Source organism: Pecten maximus, chromosome 8 (assembly GCF_902652985.1).
Source record: "Pecten maximus chromosome 8, xPecMax1.1, whole genome shotgun sequence".
In the NCBI taxonomy this organism is placed as follows: domain Eukaryota; kingdom Metazoa; phylum Mollusca; class Bivalvia; order Pectinida; family Pectinidae; genus Pecten; species Pecten maximus.
This window is the reverse complement of record NC_047022.1, coordinates 31,455,442-31,481,783: the sequence shown is the minus strand read 5'-3', so window position 1 is coordinate 31,481,783 and position 26,342 is coordinate 31,455,442. Positions and strand designations below refer to the sequence as shown.

The following is a 26,342-nucleotide window of genomic DNA, read 5'->3' as shown; positions in this document are numbered from 1 at the left end:
GATTTAGGAGGAGATCATGTCAGGTAAATGTGGAGCTTATGTCACATATAAGGAGTTAAGGTCATACAGGAGGTTATGTCTTTTAAAGGAAAAGTGATATATTCTGTTATACTAGGTCAACATCATGGAATGGTCCGATTTCTACTGATGGTCTACTCTCCGACATTAATCATGGCCATGAAGGATCAGTAAAGCAGAGATGAGGTAACCATGTGAAGGGCACTGATTGCCAGGTCCTAATTGTCAACACTATCTGTAATCCCCTGTTGTCTAAGGGATAAATAGTCCAGTCTCCCATGTGTCATTCAAATCATATCACCACAAACAATATTTCAAACATAACAAAGGTGGCATCAAATCAACAATACTGGGATATCATGTTTGAATTTTATCACTTAGGGCATCAAAAATAATGACAACATGACAGGGCTGTGGCATCAAATACAGAGATGGCATCTACATGACAATACAAATGTCCTCAACAATATCAGTAAGCTGAGGTGACACCTCGATGCCACCTAATCTACCTACATCGTACTTACCGGAGAGCCTTTCACCCCTCAGGTTCCACATTAAACTCTCCATTCCATTTAAACTGACCAGTCCATTGTGGTCTGTAGGGGTGAAAGGAGAGGAGGTCAACAATGGTCAATAAATGTTACAAGGTTAGTGTCCATGTAAACAGAGGTTACAACAGTTAACCAAGGTCACCTCCACATCCTCCTCAGAGTCAGCGTAAGAAGTTTATGATAAGCTTGTGATATGACTGCACATTTTGACATTCAGAATCTTCTACCTTTCAAGTTTGGCACATGCTATGTTTACTATGACATAGAATCCTCATCCTCTCTACATTCTCAGAATATCAGTTTTTATTTTATTTTACAATGACAAATTGTCAGGTACTCTTATTTTCAGAAGTTTTTACCGGATTGTTAACTAATTTTTCTAATGACCACACTATAATGTTTCCCCGATTGGTTAAAGCTATTTTCACTTGACCTCACTAATTTTTCCTGATAAGTTATAGCTAATTTAAGTCATGTGATTTCCAGACTTTTAAATTCTTGCTGGTTACAACTGATAAGATTTTTTGTCTACTTAAGTTTGATTTCTTTATTTTGAAATCACATTATTCTTTACTTGAGAGAGAAAACAATTTGATAAGAAGGAAAGGCAGATATAATTTTAAACAGAAAATTGCTTTGTGTTTGTGCTCCAGTAGAATTCTTCATCAATGTGTCGTGTTTCCTATGCGGGCATTTGACAGTCCACTTCATCAATCACTCCACAATGAGGCTCCAGCTCCAGAGGATTAAGTGCCAAGTGCCAATAAAGTCCCGTGAAGGTGACAATTTTTCTGCCTCTCCGGAGCAGGTCGGATGTCTTTAACAATTTTCTGTACGGTGTATTATCAGCCTATCAATCATGTCAGAAACTGCTCCTCAAACATCTATTAACAAGGCTTTACTTTCTCATCAGTAACTGTTCACAAAATCTTTAAAAAGTACGGCACTGATAACCGAAACATCTCTGAACTCAGCGGTATACCTCGGATTGATATGTCACTTTTAATTCCACTCTGAGGACATAGTTATACTCCTACATCATTTCCCTGACCAGCTAAAATAACTGAATAAGTCTGTCTTTAATATCCAAGAGAGTCAAAAGTTGCCTTTTTCTTTCAACAATTTACAGATTTTTCCCCAGTTGAATTTTGACCGTATTGCCCATAACGTTAAAGTGAAGTACATGTATCATTTTATTAGGCCCTATATAGCTGCCACATCGCGCCGCGGTTAGACACCACTGTATCAATATCTGCCGTGTCAATGACATCCCGTGTAATCATTCAGCATTGCTTCCCTCTATCGTCTGGTTGATCTTCCTTCCCACAAGTGTAAGGCACTGATTGGTTTCCAACATTTACGTCTGCGGGAGTATTATTACTTGTGCTCCATGGTGTTGCCTGAAGATCCACACCTTGCCACACAGAGATGTCCATCAGACCACTTTTGAAAGCCACAGATATTTTCATTCAAGAAATAAGCTTTAAGTTACAAGAAATATTCTACTTCAATTTTCATCAAGCCAATGTAAGACCAGAATGTCTCTGTACAAGCTGTCACAATTGATGTTCTACGGTTCTAGTCTGTACAATCAACGGTATTCACATTCAAAACATCTCAGTATTTTCTGACCAGAGCCGAAATTTCTCTTCAATATTAACAAACCTAAAGCTTATTTCAAGATTCAATCTCTTGTGCAACTTTTGATACATTTTGTATTACAAAATGATGCAGAAGTAATTCAGGTGCAGATATTTGATGGGCTGTACAAATGATACAGCAATATTTCATGTGATTGACGTTAGTGTAATTGACATTTTTTACTTTGCTCTGATCTTTAAGTATCTGTTACCAAGAGGTGTCTGAACAAGTTTGGTCTAGTAAAGGTATAAGCTTTATAGATGGATGTAGCTGGTTTATGCAGTGGCGGTGTGATAGAGACCATTCCGTCCCATGTAGCTGGTTTATGTAGTGGCGGTGTGATAGAGACCATTCCGTCCCATGTTGGACACAAGACACATCAGCAGGAAGTACACGTTAGTCATAGAAATTCAGGTTATTTTCAGTAAGATTTGATTTTCAGAAGGAAATTCTTGCATAAATTAAATTCACACAAATTATTTTCTGAGAAGTAAAACTCTAACTGATGAAGAGCAGAGAAATTAATATGTTAATTTTTCATATTTATAAATTAGTACCCGCAGTTCGTCCACAAATTAGGTGTGCCTTCATTAACATACACAGTCAATGTCTTGCGAATATATATATATATATATATCTATACATTTCTACTGAAGGGAGATAAATCTTGCTCTACAACATAAATTAGTCTACTGCTAATATGTATACACATGAAGCCATTCTAAGCCGAGTAGCAGCATTCACATAACATGTAAAAGGTAACTATTACACGTTAACTATTGTGTAGATATACAGGTGATTTAAATGTAGAGGACAAAAAAAAGAAATAAAAACAACCTACAAAATTCAAATTATGTTGGTGAAAGGGACAAAATGTAAAATTTAATTAGAAAACTACATTTTGTGATTGGAATACTCGAAGCAATAAGAAACTTCAAAGGTTTAATAACTTTAAAATTTAATTTAGAAATTTGCAATGACTAAATTAGTGGTATTAGAAGGGACATCCAATCACCAGTTATCACGAGTAGGGAGTAGGTAATTATAGGTGGATTGACTCCTTCTAGATGAGCATATGAAATGCTTAAGCAAAGAAGGATAACCAGTCAGTTTAAAAACAAGGAATATTATAAAGTAGTTTTGGGAAAAAACTGAATTACAATTTCTTTGACATTTAAAATGAGGATTTAACAAGGCAAAAATACATATAAATAAAAGGGAGCCACTATTCCTACTGTCACAAAGTAAATAAAATAGGACCAACTGTACTGTGAATGTATATATGGGAGATGGAGAATAAAAGGGAGACAAACCAATACCTGTAGCACGCTGGGCAGTAAGTATATGATCGCCAACACGATGGAGAGGCGACGTGCTGACTGGCAGCGGCGAATGTTCGCTCCTTTGTAAGCCTGCGGTCAATTGATTGGCCGTCGCAGCACCGAGGTCGGCATAGATGGGGGACATGTGTCTCTCCCCCGGGGCGGAGGGGGTGGTGGGGAGGTACCCAGCATAACCAGGGAGCCCTAAACAAGAGAGGAGAAACAGGTCTCTAAGCCAGTGATACGTTAGCTATCCTCTACACTCACTGTCTATATTATCAGCTAGGATAACATATACAGTGGTAATACACATCCTAATATCTACTGTATATAACAACGCCAGATACATGGGGTGGTACACCACATTTACCTAACGAGGCTATAGGTACCAGAGACTTTAGGATGGAGAAAGGCTTTCCTAGCCTACAACTCAGCAAATTTCAGTCAATTTCAAATTTGAATTCAAGATCATTTAAGGTCAAACATTGTGAGTGAATGTCAAACTTTTTTTTTAAAGAATTTGGAATGATTTGTTGAGCCATAAACCTGCTATATAGAACGAATGGCATTATATAGCAGAAAGGATTGCCTGAGCTGAATTGTGCTACAGAGGACACATGATTCCAGTATATGTAATAATTATCTGGCTTCCCTGGTTTTGCACTGTCTAAGTTGGAGTCACACTGCACACAAACATTACAACGGCTACAACTGTCTAGACGCTACGGGAATATATATATACATGATCAATGCATTAAATACACCACTGATCGGGCACATTTTTAAAGCATTTCAAGGAAGTGCTTGTCCAGAATATTAATTGTGGTTATTTTTTTTCCAATGTTTTTTTTTCTGGTCTTTATTTTGAAAAAAAATGCATTTTGGGTAAAATGTTTTAGACTAAGGACATGGTCAATCTCATGCATGTTGTCACTACAAGCAATACTATGAAACTAAGTTCTAGAAAAAGCAGTATTTTCAGAGTAAACAACAGTGTGCTGTGTTGACTACAGTTTAGACATGCAAAATCATTGTAGCCATGGATCAACATTGGGGTTATGATAGGCCACCATATAGTGGTGTCGTCACATCTCTGTCTGCACCAATACTACACAGCCACAAGGACATCTAACATCGGATTCCAAAAATAATTCAAAATGTTACTTTTGTAAAAAAAAAAATTAAAAAAAAAAAAAAAAATATTCCAAACTGGTTTTCTTTTGAAATTTCTTTGAATATTGACTAAAAACTAGCAGAATTACAATTTAAAATTAATGTATTTTGTTTCATTAAAATGTGTCCTTCTAAAATATACACACAATGTGAAAATGTAGAAATGGAGGGATACAGACAGTGATGTTATTTTAGCGTAAGTAGGTAAAGATCAAGTCTACAATTTAACTCTACCACATCCAATGATCCAAACTCAACATGGTCAACACATTTCAGAAAAGGATACTGTCATACATGTATTTTAGAATAAAGGTTTGAGTTTGAGATTTGGATATCAAAAAAAATAATTGGAATCTAATTTTTGTCCTGGTAGCCAAGTCTTAAACATGTATTATTACAAGTCTGGATGTCAATTCTATCATTACAACTTTAATAGGACCTTCAATATTACAAAGAATTTGTTTTTTTATTTTGTTTTCATAATACAGTGTACCCATCAATAAAGGTATCATGGTGAGAGACTAAGTGCCCTTTATTTCAAAGATCATCTTCCTGAAAATATCGAATCAATTATTTTAGTAAAATTCTTTTAAATTGAAGGTCTTATTAATGACATCAATAGCCAAGACATAGATTGGCTGTTATGGAAGTCAATTTATGTCAATTATCAACATTTTTTTTTTCACACAATAATACAAGTCAAAGTTATTCAAAATTACAGCAATTTCTATAATGAAGATACAATTTGTGAACATCAAATTGAAGCACAATATCAAATCAAAATTCAAGAAGAAAGACAAAAACACTTAAATTAAAAAAAAATACTGGGTTACCATAGCAACCATCAAGGTTAATCAAAGCAAGCTAGAAATATTTAGGCATAGCATTAACTGCAGACCACACAAGAAACAATTTCAATATCAATATCATGTCTCTTGATTTTCAAAACGACAATAATTACAAAAAAGATCTGAAGAAAAGTAACAAATAAATAATAAACAATAAACAAACAGCCTGTCTCTGACCACAAAGGAGGTAATTACATACAACATTAATAATCAAAATGTCTACAATCCACAAACTACACATGTCCACCACACAACAGGGTTTGTGGGGAGACAACTACAGGCAGTTAGTTGTTATATGGTACACTGGATATCACACCACATGACTGCACCCAATACGAACACCACGGTGCAAGGACTGAGAAAAGCTGAAAGCAACACCTGTAGGAGGTCATTGTTACAATGTCAAGTGTTTCCATCATAGGACTGACATAAACCCTCAATTAATTTCTTCAGGTATTCAAGGCTCTAACGAACCCCGTCGAGATGGGCCTCAGTTTTCTAATCAATCATCTAGGTCTCTAACCTTTGTAATTATAAAAACACCAGATCATTAAACTGTGCTCCTCTAAATAAACCTGTGAGAAACATTGAGAATGTATGTGAAGTCTTGCAATGTACAGATACACTTTAAATTGTGCCAATGTAAGAAGGATGTGGCAATATGTTTACAAGTGTGGACTGAACACGAGCAGTGGGGCTTACCGGGAGTAGAGGGGAGACTTAAAATGCTCCTTCCCGCACGCGGCGCCCCGGAGCCACGGGCTGCTGCGGCCGCAACCACACTGCGGGCCGCAGCGGCCGAGACCATTGAGGACGGACTATACGCTGTACCAAGTCCTGCATGTGACAAACAATGAACAGATGTCAAAAATGGCTCATTTTCCTGGTTCCAACCCAGGGCCAATTCAGGGCCAATACAATTACTTTCAATATTAATTGTTTTAGATGTCTAAATTATTTGTTCATTTAATTATCCTAAAAAAATTTAGCAGGAAGAATCAAGTAATGAAATATTTTTCCTCATTTTGTACCAGGAACTGTTGGACAAAGGATTTTTTTTTACAGTGAAAATGTTCATTCTCTTTATATGTTTTTAAAACTGGTTTAAACTTAATGGTTCCTTCATTAAAATTTCCTGTCAAGTGCCCAATGGAAAGTTTTCTGTGTGTATCTACTTCAATGAGAGGTGCAAGTCTTGTTGCTATGGCAACAGTTCTAGGAAACCACAGAAAACAATGGAGAAGAGAAAGAAAGAAAGAAATCTTGTTAACAAAATTTTATTCCCATAAAAAGACCATTCCAACCATATAGTCACATTATTAATGAGAACAGTTGTTTCTTACATCGATGAACAGTAATTAGTGGCATAACTGAAAAGGTCATTCCTTCCATCAGCTGCACCCGATGAAAAAACAGCCAATAAAATCTCAGTATCACAGTGGTTTCCTAAGGTGACCAAGGGGGCTGGGGATAATAATGTCTAAACACGCACTAAAGTAACAATAAAAATAATCATATTGTAAGGATTTGATTGATGATTTTAAAATTGTCATGATCTAGTTTTTGTCATTTTTCCAAGTTGTTCTAGTGACAAGTGAGTGTATGTAGTTACTATAGAAACTCCTACTTGTGTTAACAGCCCTAGTAACCAATCACCTTGGTCCCTGTTACCATGGTGATTCTGAGAGTGTGTTGACATGAACCACTGACAAAAACATCAATGTATATAGTATACAATCATATACATATGTAGATATAGCAGTATTACTAAAAAAATCAACAAAAATCACAACTATTCAGACAACTACAAACAAAGCATGTATACATTAATATATTATTTAATGTTTAAATAAAAACCTACCGAGGAAGCTCCTATATTGATATAAGTACTATGAGAAAGCCTAACTTCACCTGTCTCACGACAATAAACCAGTTTCCTTAGTAACCAAGACCAACTGCCAACAAGCAAAACAACTTTACAATATAATTGTAAATTCTTGCTACAATTGTGTAGTCTGCTGATCTTTGCCTTTCAGACAATGGTTTATTTGTAGAGAATTTGGTATGGGACAAACCACAGGACAGAGGTCATATTGACAATACAGTCACCACTGTTATAGGGAGGATAAACATCAACAAAATTTTATTCTAAATTTATAGATCTATTTTAGTTTTAACAAAATACTTAATGGTGTTATGAGCAGTATATTTCAAATTAAACTTACAAACTCACCAAATTTGAATGTTTGAAATTAAATATATTTATAAATACATGTAAATCAAGTTTTACCATTCCATTTTTGAACTAGATGTACCTAATAAAAATACTGTATATACTTAAGTTATGCATCTTGGTCCTTATAAATAGCGGTAACCTGTAGTACATCTGCAATACTGTAAGTGTCCTGTGGCGACGACTCTAGAACACACTAGATATAGGGATCACATCCTAAACACATTATCTGCTAAAAATTTGGCAGGGTTTGTAATGCCATAAGGCATTAATATATAATGGCAGTCAAAAACTTCACTAGCGGAATGAAATTAAAGCTCAGTTCAAAAGGGATTTTCCACATTTTTATGTATAAGCATATATAAATAAATATATAAACTTCTGTTTTTTTTAGAAAACAGGTCTGGCCATAATGACTTCATAAACATAACTGAACAAAGAGAATATTGACATTAAAAACAAGAAAATATATTTATTGTAGAAGTAAAGCAAATTTGTCGTATGGGGGTTATCTTTGTAGAACAACGCGACTTATTTTCAGAATGTGACACAAATGGATAGAAGAATTAAGTATGAATTTTAATTGGAACAAAAAACTAAAATAATTAAAATTTATTGTATGTTCTCCAACAATAATAACAAAAGCAACAAGTGTGTGCACTTATCTGAATCCTTTCTTACAATGGAACCCTTTGGCAATTTCATGTCCATCAACTCATAAATATGCATGCATAGATTCATAAAGAAAGACAACAATATTTTATAATATGTACAGAGATTGCCCTGTTTCTTGACAATAAATGATCTGTAATGTTTGGGACCAACAACACTGGTCTCCTAGCAATAAAAAAAGCACAACATCCATAACAGAAAACGTATTGTTTCCTGGGTTATATTCTTATTGCTTATACGAATATGACATGTTGGGATTCGGTGAGACGGGAAAACAGGTACAACCGATCACAGGTAACACAGGTAATTATAACCATCACATTTGGTAAACCAACGCTCAAAGCTTTCTTACTCTTTCTTGTATTATTTGTAATTTTATATTCCTACACATTTTCTAATATAATTATTACGATTTCATAATATACGAATGGAATAAGGTAACTTTGTCACACAGTTTAGATTTCATTATTGGAAGCATGTCTTCGAGATCACAATGGAAAAATTATAAGAAGAAGTACTTTTTCCCGGAATGAATTTTTTGCTGAAATACTATTTTACTTTATTTTTTCCCCTTTGCTACATTTTCAAATTCCCCTTAAACTGAAAGTCTTGGACAGTGTCTAATCAATACAAGTAATATGGAAAAGAAGATACAGAAAAAATCTCAATACTTTCTAAATATTGGAAATATATAATGAGTCAGGCAGTTTGCATAATTACATCCATATGGCATAATGTTTTTTTAACATGCCTCGGCTTTAAGGTTGCCAAGGATACTGGGTGAATGAGGTAGTGTGGTTTAGCTATATTTTATTGTTTACAATTTGTTTTTCGTAATTTCTTCATCATTATCACCCACTTCAGAGGAAATGCACATTGGTTATATAATAGCACATGATTCATTTAAACATGTCTCTTTGTAAAATATAAAATAATCTATTACTCTGGAATAAGAATCGCTAGTTATTTTAACAAGAAAATTGAAATTATAACTGAAAATCATACCGAAAAATGCTTGATTGATTTTGAAGAAGATATTCTATTTTTTAATATAGAATCAAGATGAAATAGGGAATACTTTGCTTAAAATAGGGGATTGGAAGAACACACGTTAATTCAGCAGACTATCATATTGCTATTAAGGGAGATAAATTCACACAAGGGAGATAATTTCTAGTTCTTAGGTTGAGGAACACAATTTACACCGGCATTAACAAACAAAAAAGCACATTTCCTTTGTGTCGCTGAAAGCTTCTAAAATATAACAATCCTGAGGTTGATACATTATAGTTTCATAAAAATATGTTTGTCATTTGTTTAGAACTTGACAGCAATAATATCTTCTTATGTTTCTGAGTATATAATACAGTGTAAAAAAGTAACAAATTCAAGGATTAGGTGGGGCCCTCTAATATATAAAAGAAATCAACTACTCAATCAAATAATTAAAATCTATATATTATATTTTATTTGAATAGAAAGAGAACTTAGGTAAACAGGATATTAGACTTCAGAATAAATAGTGTCTATTGATCACAAGTGACATGTTGCAATACAGTGGTTTATTATTTTAAAGTCATAAATAAAATCACTATCACCTATGTATACTTTGCAACTCAAATGTTTTTAGTTAAATTTAAACTACCTTTTGTCTATATTTTGATAAATACATTATCAAACATACTCTGATCAATAAGTAAATAAAATGATGGATGATATATTATTATTTGTAGAAAAATCAAATACAGGAAATAGCACCTAAATGGAAAAAAAATCAATACGATTCATACACACTCATAAATACTACATTTACAAACATGCCTCATAAATAGATTATTGAATTTCAACAACAAAAACAGACAAAAATAAACCTGTACATTGGTAGCATGGCAACCGTATGTTATCTTAAATATTAATAAATAATTTAGCAAAACAAAGGCAACAGTACTATTTTTGTTTGGTCATTTCCCAGTAATTTGCTGTAAAATTTTGTATGTGAGATAACTAATTTCACTAAAATCAATATTGTCATTAATGCTTTTGTTTAGGTGAAATTTGGCACAAGTGCAAAGGTGGGTTCCTGTCCATAAGAGGACTGCTTCCAATACCCATAAGACATCAATAAACATGGCTGCTGTACATGCCAGGGACAGCTCTGGTATACGAGTGACACAAAAATAAATACTTTTGCCTTAAAATCTTGTGTGAACAAGACTTGAACTTGACCATTGGTCAGTGACTGACGGCGGTACTCGCTACCGGCCCTGCCACAGTTTGTAGTACATTGGCTTCCGGGACACAACCCGCCATATCAAACAGATCAGCAGGTCTCAGACATATCCCTTTACAAAATGCTCATGCTTTTCATTATTTTACCACCTTTCTTGAAATCTGGAAGTCAAGGCATCTTTTCTCTTACAGGAAATACAACAAAAACAAAATTTGAAAGTCGATCAGAAAGTTCACACCTCCATTTTAATTACTGAGAACTGACATGATCTCTATCAATAAAAGTGAAGGCAATTTGTTCAAACTATTCTGTTGTTATATCTGCCATTAAATGTATATATATATATACAATTTCTCCATTTACAACTTCATTGGATTTCAAATTTCACTGCACCAAAATATAATCTGTATAGTTTCTATATAAATAGGTGGTGTAATGCTCATGAATATTTGTGATGAAATCTGAGACATGTTGTTCTGTGTACAAATATACATAAATAACACGTTGGTCCATTTCGAACCATATCTGACTTGATCAATAAATTAACACTTTCCACAAATAGTAACAACTATTTAAAGATAGAAGCTTACACACTGTTAAGACATTTTATAAATCCATTAGATTTTGTCACTACAAATATTTCCGATATGTTTCCACCAAAAAACATCAAAAACTTGAGATAACACATCCTTTCAAAGTTGAGAAGTCTCCTGAATGTTCTGGGACAACATCCTATCTGATTGGCTGAAAACTTAAAGGTCAAAGTTCGACTCCTTCCTGATTGGCTGAAAACTTAAGGTCAAAAGTTCATCTCTTTCCTGAATGGCTGAAAACTTAAGGTCAGAGTTCAGACAGAAAGCAGACAGAGAGGTGGTTTTTAGAAGGGGTACCACTGCCCTAAGTCTAATATTTCCATACCTGGATAGTAGTACCCTGCAGGGGCAATGGCTGGAAATCCACGGCCAGCATAGGGATAGGCAGCAGTGTGCAGTCCATGGGGCAGGAAGCCTACAAGGAAAGACAAGACAACTTACAATACTTCATCACATAATAACTTAATGGAAAGTGAAAGTTGGCAAAATGAACATGTTTTGAAAAATGAATAGATTGTGTAATGTATGCCGTAAAAAGAGAGATGATACCATTTAATCAGAAGAAATGAAAACATTTTCAAATAATGATATATGTTTACTTGCTTCGCAATTTGAAACGATAACATTTCTGAGTAGTTAAATTTAACAAACAGGGAAAATATCAAAAGACAGAAAAAAGGGGATATACTGTACATATATATATTGGATGACACACTAGTGGGGGAAATGTTAGACACTTGAGGAAAAGACTAGCATGGCCCAGGGAGTTTAACTGTTCACTAGAGCAACACAAGTTGCCTAAATCTCAAAATTTCAGAAAGATGTTCCATTCCACACCAAATAGTCTTGCAGTACTTCAATGAAACCAAATAAATATTCACAATAACTTTCAATCTAATCAAAATAATTTGAAATGATTAAAGGAAACTTGCATATTTTTTAAACTAGCTTGTCGCTGCATAAATTTAATTTTTGCTTATCCAACTGCTCTGGAGTGCAGGGATAATTATATGGATTGATCAAAATAACACAGGGGATTGAAATATTGTTTCATGCAGGCATAAGCCATGCAGTGGTTTGTCTAAACACCAAAAAGGTCACTACAATTGTATTTAAAAATTAGTAAAATCAGCAAAATAACATCAAAAGCATGTCAGTTTTAGCACACCACATCCGAGTTTCCAGGATGACTTAATGAGTTAAGATTAAACAATATGTGACCTCAGAGGACATGAAGCAGAGGTTAACACTACATCTACAAGCCAGCAGGATTAATGGTGTCCATGATATAGGTTTAATTACCAGTAAAAAACAATTTATTTTATATCCTGATTAGCAGTATTATGGAAATAAAAGTTCTACCAAATATCTCCAGATAGCTAAAGATAATAAAACTTTATACTAGCTGGCAAACTCCATATACTTTATGATAAAGATATATATATGTATTTTGTAAAATTATACAAATATGGAAGAGTGTATTTGATGGGTTTGTTATAACAGCAATGTAGAGAACACATGTACAGCATCACATCAAAATGCAATCAAATTCAATCGAACAATAGGCTTTGTGCAACAAGATAGGAAAAATCTCTCAATTTTCTGGTGACATAGTTCGCTTAACAATTAATGAAGTTAACTGAACCATTAAAGTAATCCTGTGTTATAACTGGTTAATGTGTCAACCAATGAGAATTGGGCTTGTGTCCTGTGATATGATTGGTCAATGTGTTGACCAATGACTGGACCTGTGCTACAGACATTGTGAGTGACCAGGAGAAAATACCAACCTTCCATACCGCTTGTCAAAGGAACACCGCCAAGATGGGGAGAGGTCACTGAAATAATCGAGAATTTCTTTTTGCTACATTCCAAACAATGTTTTTTTGACAATGTACAATTTTAAATATTTAAATTCCAATAGCTAAGGATGAAAAAGAAAAAAGATATATGTTTTATTGACAATTATGAATTTTGAATAAACATTTTGTATCCTCAATATAATAAGGTTAGATATTTATATGCATGAAGGAGTGTAAAATTAATTGGGGCAGGTCACTCTTCAGGGACAGGGATTGCCTATATTCTGTACTGTTCCTTAATCGTCTATATATAAAATTGTATACAGTATCTACAACATTAAACCCCCTACACACTTTACTATTATAAAATAGCACTGCCTTCCCCCTGTTATACCTAGGAACATCTTCCTGTTATACCTAGGAACATCTTCCTGTTATACCTAGGAACATTTTCCTGTTAAACCTAGGAACATCTTCCTGCAGAAAATTGAGTTTCTACAGTATTTCTTTTTGAAAAAAGAAATTCCAGTGGAATATTGATTATTACATAATAGGTCTTGCATCTTTTACGATCTATTTACAGCCTTACTTAACTATCCAGGAAGTTTCTCTACAGGATTCGCTAGTATCATTTGTAGCTGTGGGTCATTTATACCAGCAGCCATTCGTGCAATTTTTTTCATCATATAAATCATCCTAAATATCTTGTCCTGGACTGTCAGTGTTTGAATGAGTTGCATACTAAATGGATTATATTTAAAGAATAATATTCTCCTATCAGGAAGACAATTTCTATCTAGACTATAGCTATCTGTACTGCTACCAATCTCTACAAACTGTGCCTGCCTGTGGCACCATATTAATATGACAAGTAATTGGATGGTAGGCTGCAGCTCGTCTCTAGCTACTGAACATATCACAAACCAATATTATCTCCTCTATTTCATTACAAAAATCAGTTTCTGTTTGCTTTCCCTCTCATATCAAACTATGACTTTCTATGTTTGTTATCAGGCAATGAGTAGCTGGTGTAATGTCCCGATATCAAGCTGGCGTAGAATCTTCCTAAACATATAATGCACATCAACCAAATTACAGGCAAGCATCACCTGGAGGGAGAACTGGCATGGAAGTCGATTTCCTATCTACGTCCACAAGAATTTGCATCCCTGGTAGCCTAGTATCCTTTTGATCTATCAGCACAGTAAACAACTTCAAATGAAGTCAGTACTAGTCTTATGGTCTTCAGGGTTTGTCTGCCCTAATCTATGGTCTTCAGGGTTTGTCTGCCCTAATCTATAGTTTCTGGGTTTGTCAGCGCTAATCTATAGTTTCTGGGTTTGTCAGCCCTAATCTATGGTCTACTGGGTTTGTCAGCCCTAATCTATGGTCTTCTGGGTTTGTCAGCCCTAATCTATGGTCTTCTGGGTTTGTCAGCCCTAATCTATAGTTTCTGGGTTTGTCAGCGCTAATCTATAGTTTCTGGGTTTGTCAGCCCTAATCTATGGTCTACTGGGTTTGTCAGCCCTAATCTATGATTTCTGGGTTTGTCAGCCCTAATCTATGGTCTACTGGGTTTGTCAGCCCTAATCTATGGTCTACTGGGTTTGTCAGCCCTAATCTATGGTTTCTGGGTTTGTCAGCCCTAATCTATGGTCTACTGGGTTTGTCAGCCCTAGTCCATGGTCTACCGGGTTTGTCTGCCCTAATCTATGGTCTACTGGGTTTGTCAGCCCTAGTCCATGATCTACCGGGTTTGTCAGCCCTAATCTATGGTCTTCTGGGTTTGTCTGCCCGGTTCTATGGTATGCTGGGTTTGTCAGCCTTGGTCCATGGTCTACTGGGTTTGCCAGCCCTAGTCTATGGTCTACTGGGTTTGTCAGCCCTAGTCTATGGTCTACTGGGTTTGTAAGTCCTAATCTATGGTCTTCTGGGTTTGTCTGCCCGGTTCTATGGTATCCTGGGTTTGTCTGCCCGGTTCTATGGTATCCTGGGTTTTTCAGTGATTTATAGGTCATGGTCCGATAGGTTTGTCAATTCTAGTTCATCGAATGTTGGGTTTATCAATTCTAGTTCATTGTCTACTGGATATCATTTCTAGCTCATAGTTTATTGAATTCTAGTCCATGGTATACAGGGTTATCTATTGTATTTTTTTATGCTCTATTTTGTTTTAAGGGTGTTTCTATGTCTGCTTTATCTACCTTATAAACATTTTGATTAATTCATCAATTTCCAAAGTTAATAGGAATTCTATAGGCAGAAAACTCAGCAATGCTATTATTGTAGCCTTATCTACCACAATACAGATATGCATGTATTAGCAGACATGTTGTGACAGATCACACAAAGCCAGCATGCCAGGACTCATATCCTACCCAGAAATGGTCAATTAATTCATCAGCTCGTCAAATTATTTATTTTGTCATTGTTTTTAATTATTCATATTTATTTATAAAAAAATTTAAAACTTTTCGATGGGAGATACACCTACAGAATCATTTTTCTTTAAATCAAGAGAAAAAAATATGGAGAAAATGATATAATGAATTTTAAATGATTCAGCTTCATATGATCTGGAAAAGAAATAATGTAAAATAAAGTTAGATTATAATTGTTAGACAGTTTCATGCACCACAGCAAATGACTACGATGCCAAAATGCAAAATCTAACAACTAGAACAAGATGTACAGACAGTACTCCACAGTACAGATTTCTTCTCTACTCTGATTGGTGGGCCAAGCATCGCTATGGATACCTGACCCTAATCAATGTCATGCAACCTACATATAATGTCACAGAGATAGCCCATGTTAACAGCTGATGGCGTGGGGTTGCTAGGGTAATAGCAGACATTTAAACACTGGCTTTTGTTATGACCCTATTTAAATGGACATCTTAAGTTCAGGATAATTTGGTTTCATGTTATTAAAAAAAAAATTTATTCGACTGGTCGCCATGTCATCAAACTACACAATTAATCAGGGTGTCTTATTTCATGTCATATCCAAGAATTCTTTTTTTCACCTTATTTCTTTTTCAAAAATAAATTTTGAAACAGCAATAGACTACATCCCTCCTAAAGTTGGATGCCCCTTCATAGAAAAAAACGTAAAGCAAAATTTCACTGGCAAAATGCATAAAAATGTACTCTTCTAAAGAAATTTTAAAAGTCTCAAGTCACATAATCTAACAGCAAAAGCAGTAAGTATTAGTTGTTAAACAAGCATCAAATTCACCAACATTAAACCTACATCAGGCCCTCTGATTGGTCAAAATGCAACAATTTTGACCAATTATTGAGCTTGATTTGAAACAAGTTAGGTTTGATGAAGTTGACGCCTGTAATGTCTGGACGGTGGATTGGCCAGGCAGATTTAACCACCTTTTATACACCCCAATTGTGCCCATTAAAAAAGTTGGGGCATAATTATGATGAGGTGAGTGAGGGGAGTGTATCGAGACAGGGAAGGGAGGTGAACTTACACAGCTCTGGCATAATAATGTCGCTTGATAAATCCCACACAATCTCGCCATCTTCATTCGTCACTACGAAAGGATTAGAAAAAAAAGGGAAACAAGTTTTAGTGGCAGCAGAGATAAGCACACACATGTATAGAGCTTGGGTCCCGGTGAAAGGTCCCGCCCCCACACCAGCCCTCAGTCTAAACCCCCCGCCGCAGGGACGTCCACACCTGCTATAGGGAGGTCTAGACTGTTTCCACATCTTGTGTCATCTACTTTCCCAGAATGCTGCAGTCTACGTTGGAGCTCCGACAAATGTGTCACTGCGGGCAGCCATTATACACAGCGATATACTATGTAAGCCAACAGATGTAAATACGAGTAGTCCTTGGGAGTATGATCTAACCCAGTGCACCTCACACCAATAGTGCAAAAAAAAATATACAAATCATCTACGACAACATAGTTCTACAGTGATAATCTCAACTCTGCCACACCATTTCATTGGTCAATCACAACGTTAGGTTTGCAGCAAATGACCTCAGGTGTGAAAAAGTCAATATTGACATACACAACATGTACCAAAGTTTCCTATCTTCTACTGCTAATGTTAATGACTGCTTGGATATCTCGGTTATTGTTTTTTATCTTAAATTGTTTTTCATTATCATTAAAAATACTTTCTAAATAATGATAAAATTTCTAGAAATTTAATATTTTCTCATTTCATGTCGATGAATTAACAAAATTACAAAATGCCAATGCAGTGTTACAGGTGAAACAGCAGATTACCAGGAATAGTTCTAGCCCGTCACCCCCGAGGACTACACGAGTGTCGTCCCAGAAAGTGAGGAGACAAGTTAAATGAAGAAAGGGTTACAATTCAAAACGTTTCAAATGCAAGTTGCAATTCTCTTGGTTTGTTGCAGATCCCAGTTTTCCCCCCTTTCCATTTCCAGGACTATTTTGACTTAATACAGAGACCCACGTTTCCTATTAACATTCATGCCAATATCTCATTATATTTTTGAATTTTTTTTATAGCAGTTGGTCTTATTACACAATATCCTAGATCTGTATATTAGGTATACAACCAGTTGTGTCAAAACAAGAAAAGAAGCAGGTTGGTAGCAGGAGAGAAATGATAATATATGCAAGTTTAACTATTCTCTTTTGGAAAAGTAGTTTGCATTGCTGCGGTATTAATGAAGACACTAAATGTGTCAAAATTAGTTGTAAATTGTCAAGAGTTAACGAACAAAAAAACCACTAGCTTGCAATATCTATAATGAAAATATAACAATAAATGTCACCGTGCTTCCACCTCATAGACAAACTAATATAATAATGGTCAGGATATAGTTGGTTGCTTGGTAACTAATCAATTCAAGGAGAAATTGTCAAAACACTACAATGGTGGTAGAAAGGAATCTACAGTCCTAAGGAACAACTTGGAGGCTATTTCTGGTTGGAGGCAGGTAACACTTACGGTTATCTCCCTTCTTCAAATCGGCTGCAGAAAACAGGAAATAGGAAACCAATACTCTGCAGTTAGGGTGTACCAACACCACTACAAACGTGTACAACTCCACTACACAAGTTTTTTATTGGTTCATACTACTGCGAAAGTTTTGTGGAAGCTTGTAAAAATTAAAGTATTCAAGCAAAGATGTGCAGGGCAATATTTGAAATTTTTTATCATAAAATGTATTTGATACGAAAGACGAGGAAGAGCCAATAAGTTCGTTATAGACTACTGCATCAGAGATTCTGTGCATATAAAGCATTATCATGGCCAAAATCAAAGCAATTTGCTATAAATAGGAGGACTTCCTAGCAGGGAGTTGACTACAGCATGGGTACCATGTTCCTGTTTCCATAACAACAGATGCGAGGAAGGACAAGTCTAGTACTTCTACAGGGAGGACTTCTGATCACAATGTCGAGAGATATACAGACAAGTAACAAAATGGACTCCATGTACCACATACTGCTCGCTAATGTTTCACAAACTGGGCACAACTAATACAAAATACCAACTGCTAAAACTTTTGGCATGCAATCCAAATAATCATTTGTTTGTTTTTCTATTTTCTTTCTTTTTTCAATTTTTCTTTCTTTCTTTTCTTTTTCTTTTTTTACCCCAAAATAAAAAAAATAAGAAAAGTAACTGGCAAAAGGTTAAAAGTGCAGGTGGAGTTTGACGGGCGGAGATGTAGATACAGTATAGATATAAATGCTAATAACCCAGATCTACATCAAACCACGAGAACTCACTGAACGTGCCCCTTGCTAGGCCCCTACCCCGAGCTAGGCTTGTTGGTAACATGACCTCCTTCGGCTGGGCCTTTTTACACTCCACCTAAAATACAAGATAGGCATGATAAACCCTAAATCTAGGTATGTCTATGGAATTCAATTCCTGATGGGATATCAAACTCTTCAAATTCTGATGACATTTTCTGAACAGTTTTTCTTTCTTTCAGTGCAGCCAAATAGCCAAAGACAAGTACGTAAGTGTTGTTGGATATGCTAAATTGCGTCTATCACAATTGCTTACAAACAATAATTTGACAAAAATCACCATAAAGCATAAACAATAAACATAAGATAGGTATATATACATGTCTTTTAAAAAGTTTTTTAATATCAATTTCAAATCACTCTCACAATATAAATTTAACACAAGGTGATAAACAACTTGCACAGGAGATAAACAACTTATTTCTTATTTTAGTTAACAATTTCATCAAAATAGCAAGCCTTACAGAAAATATGCTGCTATTTCAAACCATACCTGAATAAGATAGACCTATAATTTAACAGGCTGACTCTCCAACATGTTAATATTAATTAACATGCCTTAAAGAAGCTACAGATCTCTTATAGAACATAATATTACTGATAAAGCTATTGCATGTGTAGTTACCCTTACAAAAAGTCATTTGAATCATGTATGATAAATCAGTAATTTTCACTTTATCTAAAACATAAAATACCAGTAAAATAATCTTCACTTTTATCAGAAATATCAAATCTCTAGTGAGTCCTCCAGAAAGTGTGGCTAAAATAATTAACCTAATTAAGGTATAAATTTATTAAATGAATGTCTACATTGTATTTTCTCAAGTTTGAAAAGCTGAACAACTGCAATCTTGTCCAGGGAAACGACTGTTCAGAACATTATAATTAATATTTACGTAAACAATTGTAATTACATCTTTATTTTTCAAACATCAAATATTCTGAAATTTAGCTACAAAAACATGGAGATACACAGAACAAGTTGGTAATACAGGGGGCTCTACCAACACCACAATAATCATGTCAAGCTAGCAGTTACTTACCATCTTCTTATTGATCTCATGGAAATGGATATCACACACTTTGTCTACAACATCTTCAGACTCAAAGGTCACGAACCCAAACCCTGAAGAACAAAAAATAACAGGCATAAGTCACAGTGTATTGATACCAAAACTCACAGAAAACTGGTCTAGATTGTCTACCATCTGGTTAATCATCTTTTTTTAACTTTTGTAAAAGTTGGGTGGGTGGGGAAGGGAAATAAACGATTTATTAATTTCAAATTTTGTACATGCCTGTAGATGAAACCAGACAATAGTTATCTAAGCCAACAAAACAAATATATTGCAATGGTTATATTATACAAGATTATCTAACTAAGATGTAATGAAAAGGTCTGCTGCCACTTGTACATTACAGGGGTTATCTCCCTTACACTTCAAAACCAAACCATCAATGTACTCTCTACTACCAATGAGCTTCCATTTCAGATATTTTTACTTTACATACTGGAAATGTCTATAAAACACAATAGACTGTAAAATCAAAACTTGCTTCATTATTTTTCACAACAGACACCAACAAAATACTTGTTGTATGTGTTACAAACAGTAAAATCAAAACTTACATCATTATTGTTTTATAACAGATACCAACAAAAGTACAAGCTGTATGTGTACTTGTGTATGGGTTAGTATCAGCCTCTCAGACGTACTTTAATGATGTTTATTACATGTTAACATACCAGAGCAGTGTTTCTTCCAAAACCAATAGATGTTAGAAAAAAATCATTGTCCTTTAAAAGTACATTTGACTAAACTCCTTTACATGACTCAATGGAAACTGTCACAGTGGCCCACAAGTTGATGGATTACAGTAAAGTACATTTTATGAAACAGTTTTACCGATCATCAATCAAGGCAGGAATATATATTTTATATTATTTTTCCAGTTTCCAGAAGCGAATACAGAGAATCTATATAAGTATTGAAACAGTCCTGTTAAAATAAGTGTGGGAAATTTAAATAAACCTCCTGCATACATGTAACAACCTACAACACATCAAAGGAGTGCCATGTCGCCTAACTTCTAAACAATATTACACAAAGTACTAGGCTCCACATCTTTGATGTTTAAAGACAACATTCTTGTGCGTATGTTTGTCTTGTCAACACCAAATGTTTGTTTAAGATATTTGTTGGTTGTGTTTAATTCCACTATGACAGAATCGATAATGTTATGTGGTACTAAACAAAGAGTTGGTGTAACAGTCAGCGGTCAGTGTATAACAACTCCATGTGTGCAGGTAACACAGTCAATATTGGTCACTACTATAATGTTACTATACATTTACATATATTTGTTTTTGTTAGCGGCCATATCCTTCCACGCCAGTTTTGGTAAACATGCGAGTCCCTCACTAAACAAGTCTGAACAAGGCAGGGCTCCTGGGAAACATGTCAGGACTATTTTCATTTTTTTCCTTTCTTACTTTTCTAATATAATCACTAATGATTTCTTGTTTCATTCTTACAAAATTTTGTCTCCACAAATTCAATTTACCTGTTTATATTGCAATCTTCCTGACATTTATCGAGTTTTTCTGTGATGTTTTATAGCCATGTCTATTTCAACTTCTGTTTTGCCTGTGATGGACACTATTTTAATCATTTTTTTACATCTTCTGAATTTGCGTTTTCCCCTTATCAAGGCCCCCAGACGATGGTTGCACGTTGCTCAGACAGGAAAGGCAGGCAAATTGAATGAGGCTAACACAATATTCATCTCCTATCAACCTTTCAATACCGAGTAACATGGCAGGAGCACCTTTGAAAGACACACTAAATGTACAATGGCATTTTCAAAGAAACATGAAACCCAAACTAAATTTAAAACAGCATTTATTTTCCTTCCTACATGTTAATTTTAGATAACTTTGTTTCTATATTGGACTCTCCCAAGATAGCACTGAGATGTGTTGAACATTCAAGAATTCCAGAAGACCAGAATATGTCTTCTTCTTTTTCCATATTTCCTCCCCTCAAAATTTTATTCAAATTTATGAATAGATACCTAATTACAAGTGAATTAATAAATGTAATTAATCTAGAATTTTCTATAAAGCTGATGTCTCTACTTCAATAACTAAATCAAATTTGGACACATTATTTCTACCAAATGCCTCACAGGAAGCCATCAATTCTCTTACCACATAAGCCTAGTTAAAAAAAAATCTTCATGAACAAATATATGAGACTACTTATGCTAGTTTAACTCATTAGTTCAGAATGAAGATAACAGCTCACTAGTAATTAATCTACCAGAATCCAACATTAGCTTTTAATCTACATCAGATTGACAAAACAAGAAACCATGCATGATGGTTAACGTGTCTATATGAGTTACCTCCCCTTGCTAAAATACCTTAACAAGTTAGAAAAAGATAATAAATAAAGATTACACATTATTTTCTTAATTTGAAAAGTGAGTTAAGAAATTAGACAGAAACTTGCTAAATGAAACTACACAGTTTTGTTTTTAGGTGATTTTCATTTTCATTTTAGGTGAAGTACTCTATGTGATGATGTGACACAAAGGGCCATAACCTTCTGTATTGATGTGGCCAGAGACTCGACTCTCACTTTTCATGCAGAAAAGTCATAACTGATAGATTGATTCTAGAATTGCCTTGTACTATTAATCAACCTGTTTCTATACACTATCCTACTCCACTTAACTGTTCATGATTTAACATGTTACTTTTGCAATCCAATAAACAGTCAACACTTTGTCTAATAAAATAAATGAATTAAAAGTGATCATCAAGTGCTCATTCCAAAAGTGTGAGGTATAAATACGACATGATGACTGTCTAATACATCTCATGCACTAAATAATACCAATTACTGACAACTAAGCCATTCCTTTGTCTGTACAATAGCTACTGTAATTTTAGTCACTTTCGTTTGGCAGTGAATTATCCTGCAAATTTCTCTTATTTTTTTAACATGGGTATTTAAAATAATGCACTATATAAATTTACTTTTGCAGCAAACATAATTGAGGACTTTCAGCCACTTGCATACCAAATCTGTTCCACATTAGAGATATAATCTACCATTTTTATTTTACTCAATAGGAGACCATGTTACCTAGTAGACTACACTGTATGTTACCTAGGAGACCAAACACTTTATATGGTTGCTAAGAGTTCTCTGACTTATAACCAATGCCAAATATGCAGTGTATATCATAAATATCTAGCACTGAATTTAACTTAGAAATTTGAGAAAATGATAAAGCATGTGAACTGATTGCAAAATCATGCATTTTTTGGATACTAAGTTATTCCAAGAAATAAATCAGATTGGGAAGGGATGAATATATCAAAAGTAAGAAAACATAAAGGAGAGTGGGCTAAAAAGAGCTGAATACTGAAGAAACAACGATATAAATCATGGGTTTAATTCCCTACCACCACTAGGTACAATAACATTGAGAAGGTTGACACTACATAATACCTATATGCCTCAGGTGTTACCACTATTGCCGTACACGAATCTACTATGGACAGAAGCTAATAGCCAGCTCATACTGTGCTAGACACTTGACACTACACAGAATAGGCCTAGTCTGTGGCTAGCTACAGATCATGTATACCATAGGGTCCGCTGAATCTCCTATATTTTATTCCTTTTACGTTCCCCATGGGTTGTGAAGGAAGCCTGAAAAATCAAGTACAATATCAGTTTAATTGAATCCAGCCAGATACTTGTGACATTTGAAATTTGTCAGGCACAAACTACTTGACATTTCCCTGTGAATCATCTGATAATTCTTCCAGCTGCAATCAAAACCTTAACAAATATCATTTAAATCATGTGAAGAATGCATGGTAAAATTTGCCGTGTTCAAACATGGCAACAAAAAAATACTGTGAAAATGTCTAGAGTTATCTTCCTTTGCTCAAAGATCCACTGCTGTACAGCAACTGTTGGGCATTCTAGAGTAAAGGCAACTATTGCTAAAATGATATACCAAAGAGCTACAGGTCTACCATGGAGACATACCACAGAGCTATAGGTCTACCATGGAGACATACCACAGAGCTATAGGTCTACCATGGAGACATACCACAGAGCTATAGGTCTACCATGGAGACATACCACAGAGCTATAGGTCTACCATGGAGACATACCACAGAGCTATAGGTCTACCATTGAGACATACCATAGAGCTATAGGTCTACCATGGAGACATACCACAGAGCTAGGTCTACCATGGAGACATACCACAGAGCTATAGGTCTACCATGGAGACATACCATAGAGCTATAGGTCTACCATGGAGACATACCACAGAGCTATAGGTCTACCATGGAGACATACCACAGAGCTATAGGTCTACCATGGAGACATACCACAGAGCTATAGGTCTACCATGGAGACATACCACAGAGCTATAGGTCTACCATGGAAAGCTCATACAATACGTCTAGTGCAACCTTCAAAACAAATCTGACAAAACGCACTACTCACTCAGCTATACTGAATCAGTTAACATGCAGAACATACAGGCAATATCAATAAGTTATCACGCTTAATTTACTTTCAAACTAATTATCAAATTAACAGTTAATACAGGGTTCCTCAATCAAGCTTGATGCAGGTGCCCTCAGCTTTTATAGCACAACCTGTCAAATTAACCACTGATTATAATAATCAATGTCAATTAAAGTCCGATTTACCCACTTCTGTACAGCATATTTCTATACATTCTACTGAGAACCTGCTGACAAATTACCAATACAGAAGGGAAGCATTCAGTCTCAAATTCTATACTTCATTTTATTAATACCATACTATATTATCATTGCGTTACTCCATAAACATGGTTTTTGTGTCATTTAATTAATACCATACTATATTATCATTGCGTTATTCCATAAACATGGTTTTTGTGTCATACTGCGTCACTTTTGAAGGTTTTTTGTTGTGTGTTAATAATCTTAAACGAAAACAAGTTATATACTTCATTATGCCAGCACATACTTAACTCTTTAAGGAGTAAGTCTTATCGAAATTTGGTGGTAATAAAACCTTAAAGAAAACAGGAAAGGTAGGATTTGCATCAGAACAGGTAGTACAATATACAGTATCTCTTGTGATTCTCTGTAGTGGTCTGCTAACTCGAGTTTGGTGCTTTCCTGACAGATTATATACTATGTCAACACAGGCCTGTATTTACCTGATAGTATTATATATAAACCCCCTTTGTGCTGGTTCTATATCTAAGTTTATCATAGAGAATGCTAAGTTCTCACCCATTTTGTGGTCAAGCTTCTCATGGAAAAAATTCCTATAGGACACCATCATTATCTGTGTAATATCATTGTTACTATAGCACAAGTTATATACAATATTGTCTGGAAAACTACCAACATACAAGTTCCTCAAATTGAACATGATTTTCTGAGTTACACTAAAATCTAAATTCAAATTTATCTACAAGTCTTTCTGGGTCAAACCATCAAATTTTGTACAAGACCTTCCTCTTGTAGGATTGAACATGATACTTGACAACATTCCAAAAATGTGTCAATACAGGGTGTATTTACTCAGGAATACAAGGGCCATTTTCACACTCTCCTTCTCTGATTTATGATGATCCTAAGATAGTAGGGGTCAAGGTCAATAACGGCCACAAAGGTAAGGAGCCTATCTACACACACACTTCCACACACACACATCACATAAATATAACATACGCCTGATCATAAGGTCAATCAAACCTGAAATTTAACTCTCAAATTATACTTAATTGTTGTAACAGTGTTAAATTTTCATTTCCTTTCTTGGAAATACAATTGTTGTAGAGATTTGGATCTTTGAACTTTCTATGTATATTAAATTAGAGTAATTTGTCGCTGAGGGACCCATGCAGATGTGTAACATGTGTACAAGACAAATTTCCCCATCTTATAGTGCCCACATGACATTTGTCATTACAAATTTAGTGTACTTTATACAAGAAAGTTTAATTTAAAGAAGCCTTTTTATAAGTAGCACTTCCCATTTGAAATCTGTATTCATAGAAACAGTAGAGAGTTCAAATAACAGCATAAATTTGCCTCCAGCCCGAAGAGCATTAATGCTGGTCGCCTGGATAGAGCATGTACCCTCTTAAGTACTGAAGAGGGTGAATTATCGGCAATCCATTGCACCGACTCACACCATCAATAATCATTACATCAGAAAAAACCCAGCTATATTTCCCATGTCTCAAGTAACAAGGGCAGGTATTGTACCTGGACAATCAAATTTACCTTAAACACAAGATTTGAAACGAGGGTAGCACAAATGTTAACAATTTAAAGTATTTGAAAACTCAACGATTCACAGAAACTGATGCGAAACTAAATACAATTCATAGAACCTAGCCTGTGGGGAAATCTTCATCATTATACACTAGCTGAAAATGATATGCA

At 34.9% G+C, this 26,342-nt stretch overlaps 1 protein-coding gene across 15 annotated transcripts in view; it reads right to left on the bottom strand.

Moving 5' to 3' along the window:
* LOC117333190 (RNA-binding protein Musashi homolog 2-like) overlaps positions 1 to 26,342 on the bottom strand; it is a 136,015-nt gene that overhangs the window by 19,611 nt on the left and 90,062 nt on the right. For 4 of the 15 annotated variants that reach the window (XR_004533843.1, XR_004533844.1, XM_033892355.1 and 1 more), the window contains exons 8-14: positions 19,897 to 19,979; positions 18,827 to 18,911; positions 16,571 to 16,633; positions 13,072 to 13,119; positions 11,607 to 11,696; positions 3,530 to 3,736; positions 543 to 614 (exon numbers count right to left, since the gene is read on the bottom strand). Coding sequence is in view for 13 of the 15 variants with exons in the window: in XM_033892355.1 (XP_033748246.1) it covers positions 543 to 614; positions 3,530 to 3,736; positions 11,607 to 11,696; positions 13,072 to 13,119; positions 16,571 to 16,633; positions 18,827 to 18,911; positions 19,897 to 19,979 (648 nt within the window). In the remaining 2 variants the exon portion in view is untranslated. The remainder of the gene's footprint in view (positions 1 to 542; positions 615 to 3,529; positions 3,737 to 11,606; positions 11,697 to 13,071; positions 13,120 to 16,570; positions 16,634 to 18,826; positions 18,912 to 19,896; positions 19,980 to 26,342) is intronic. The other 11 variants (XM_033892352.1, XM_033892357.1, XM_033892349.1 and 8 more) reach the window with 10 other exon arrangements.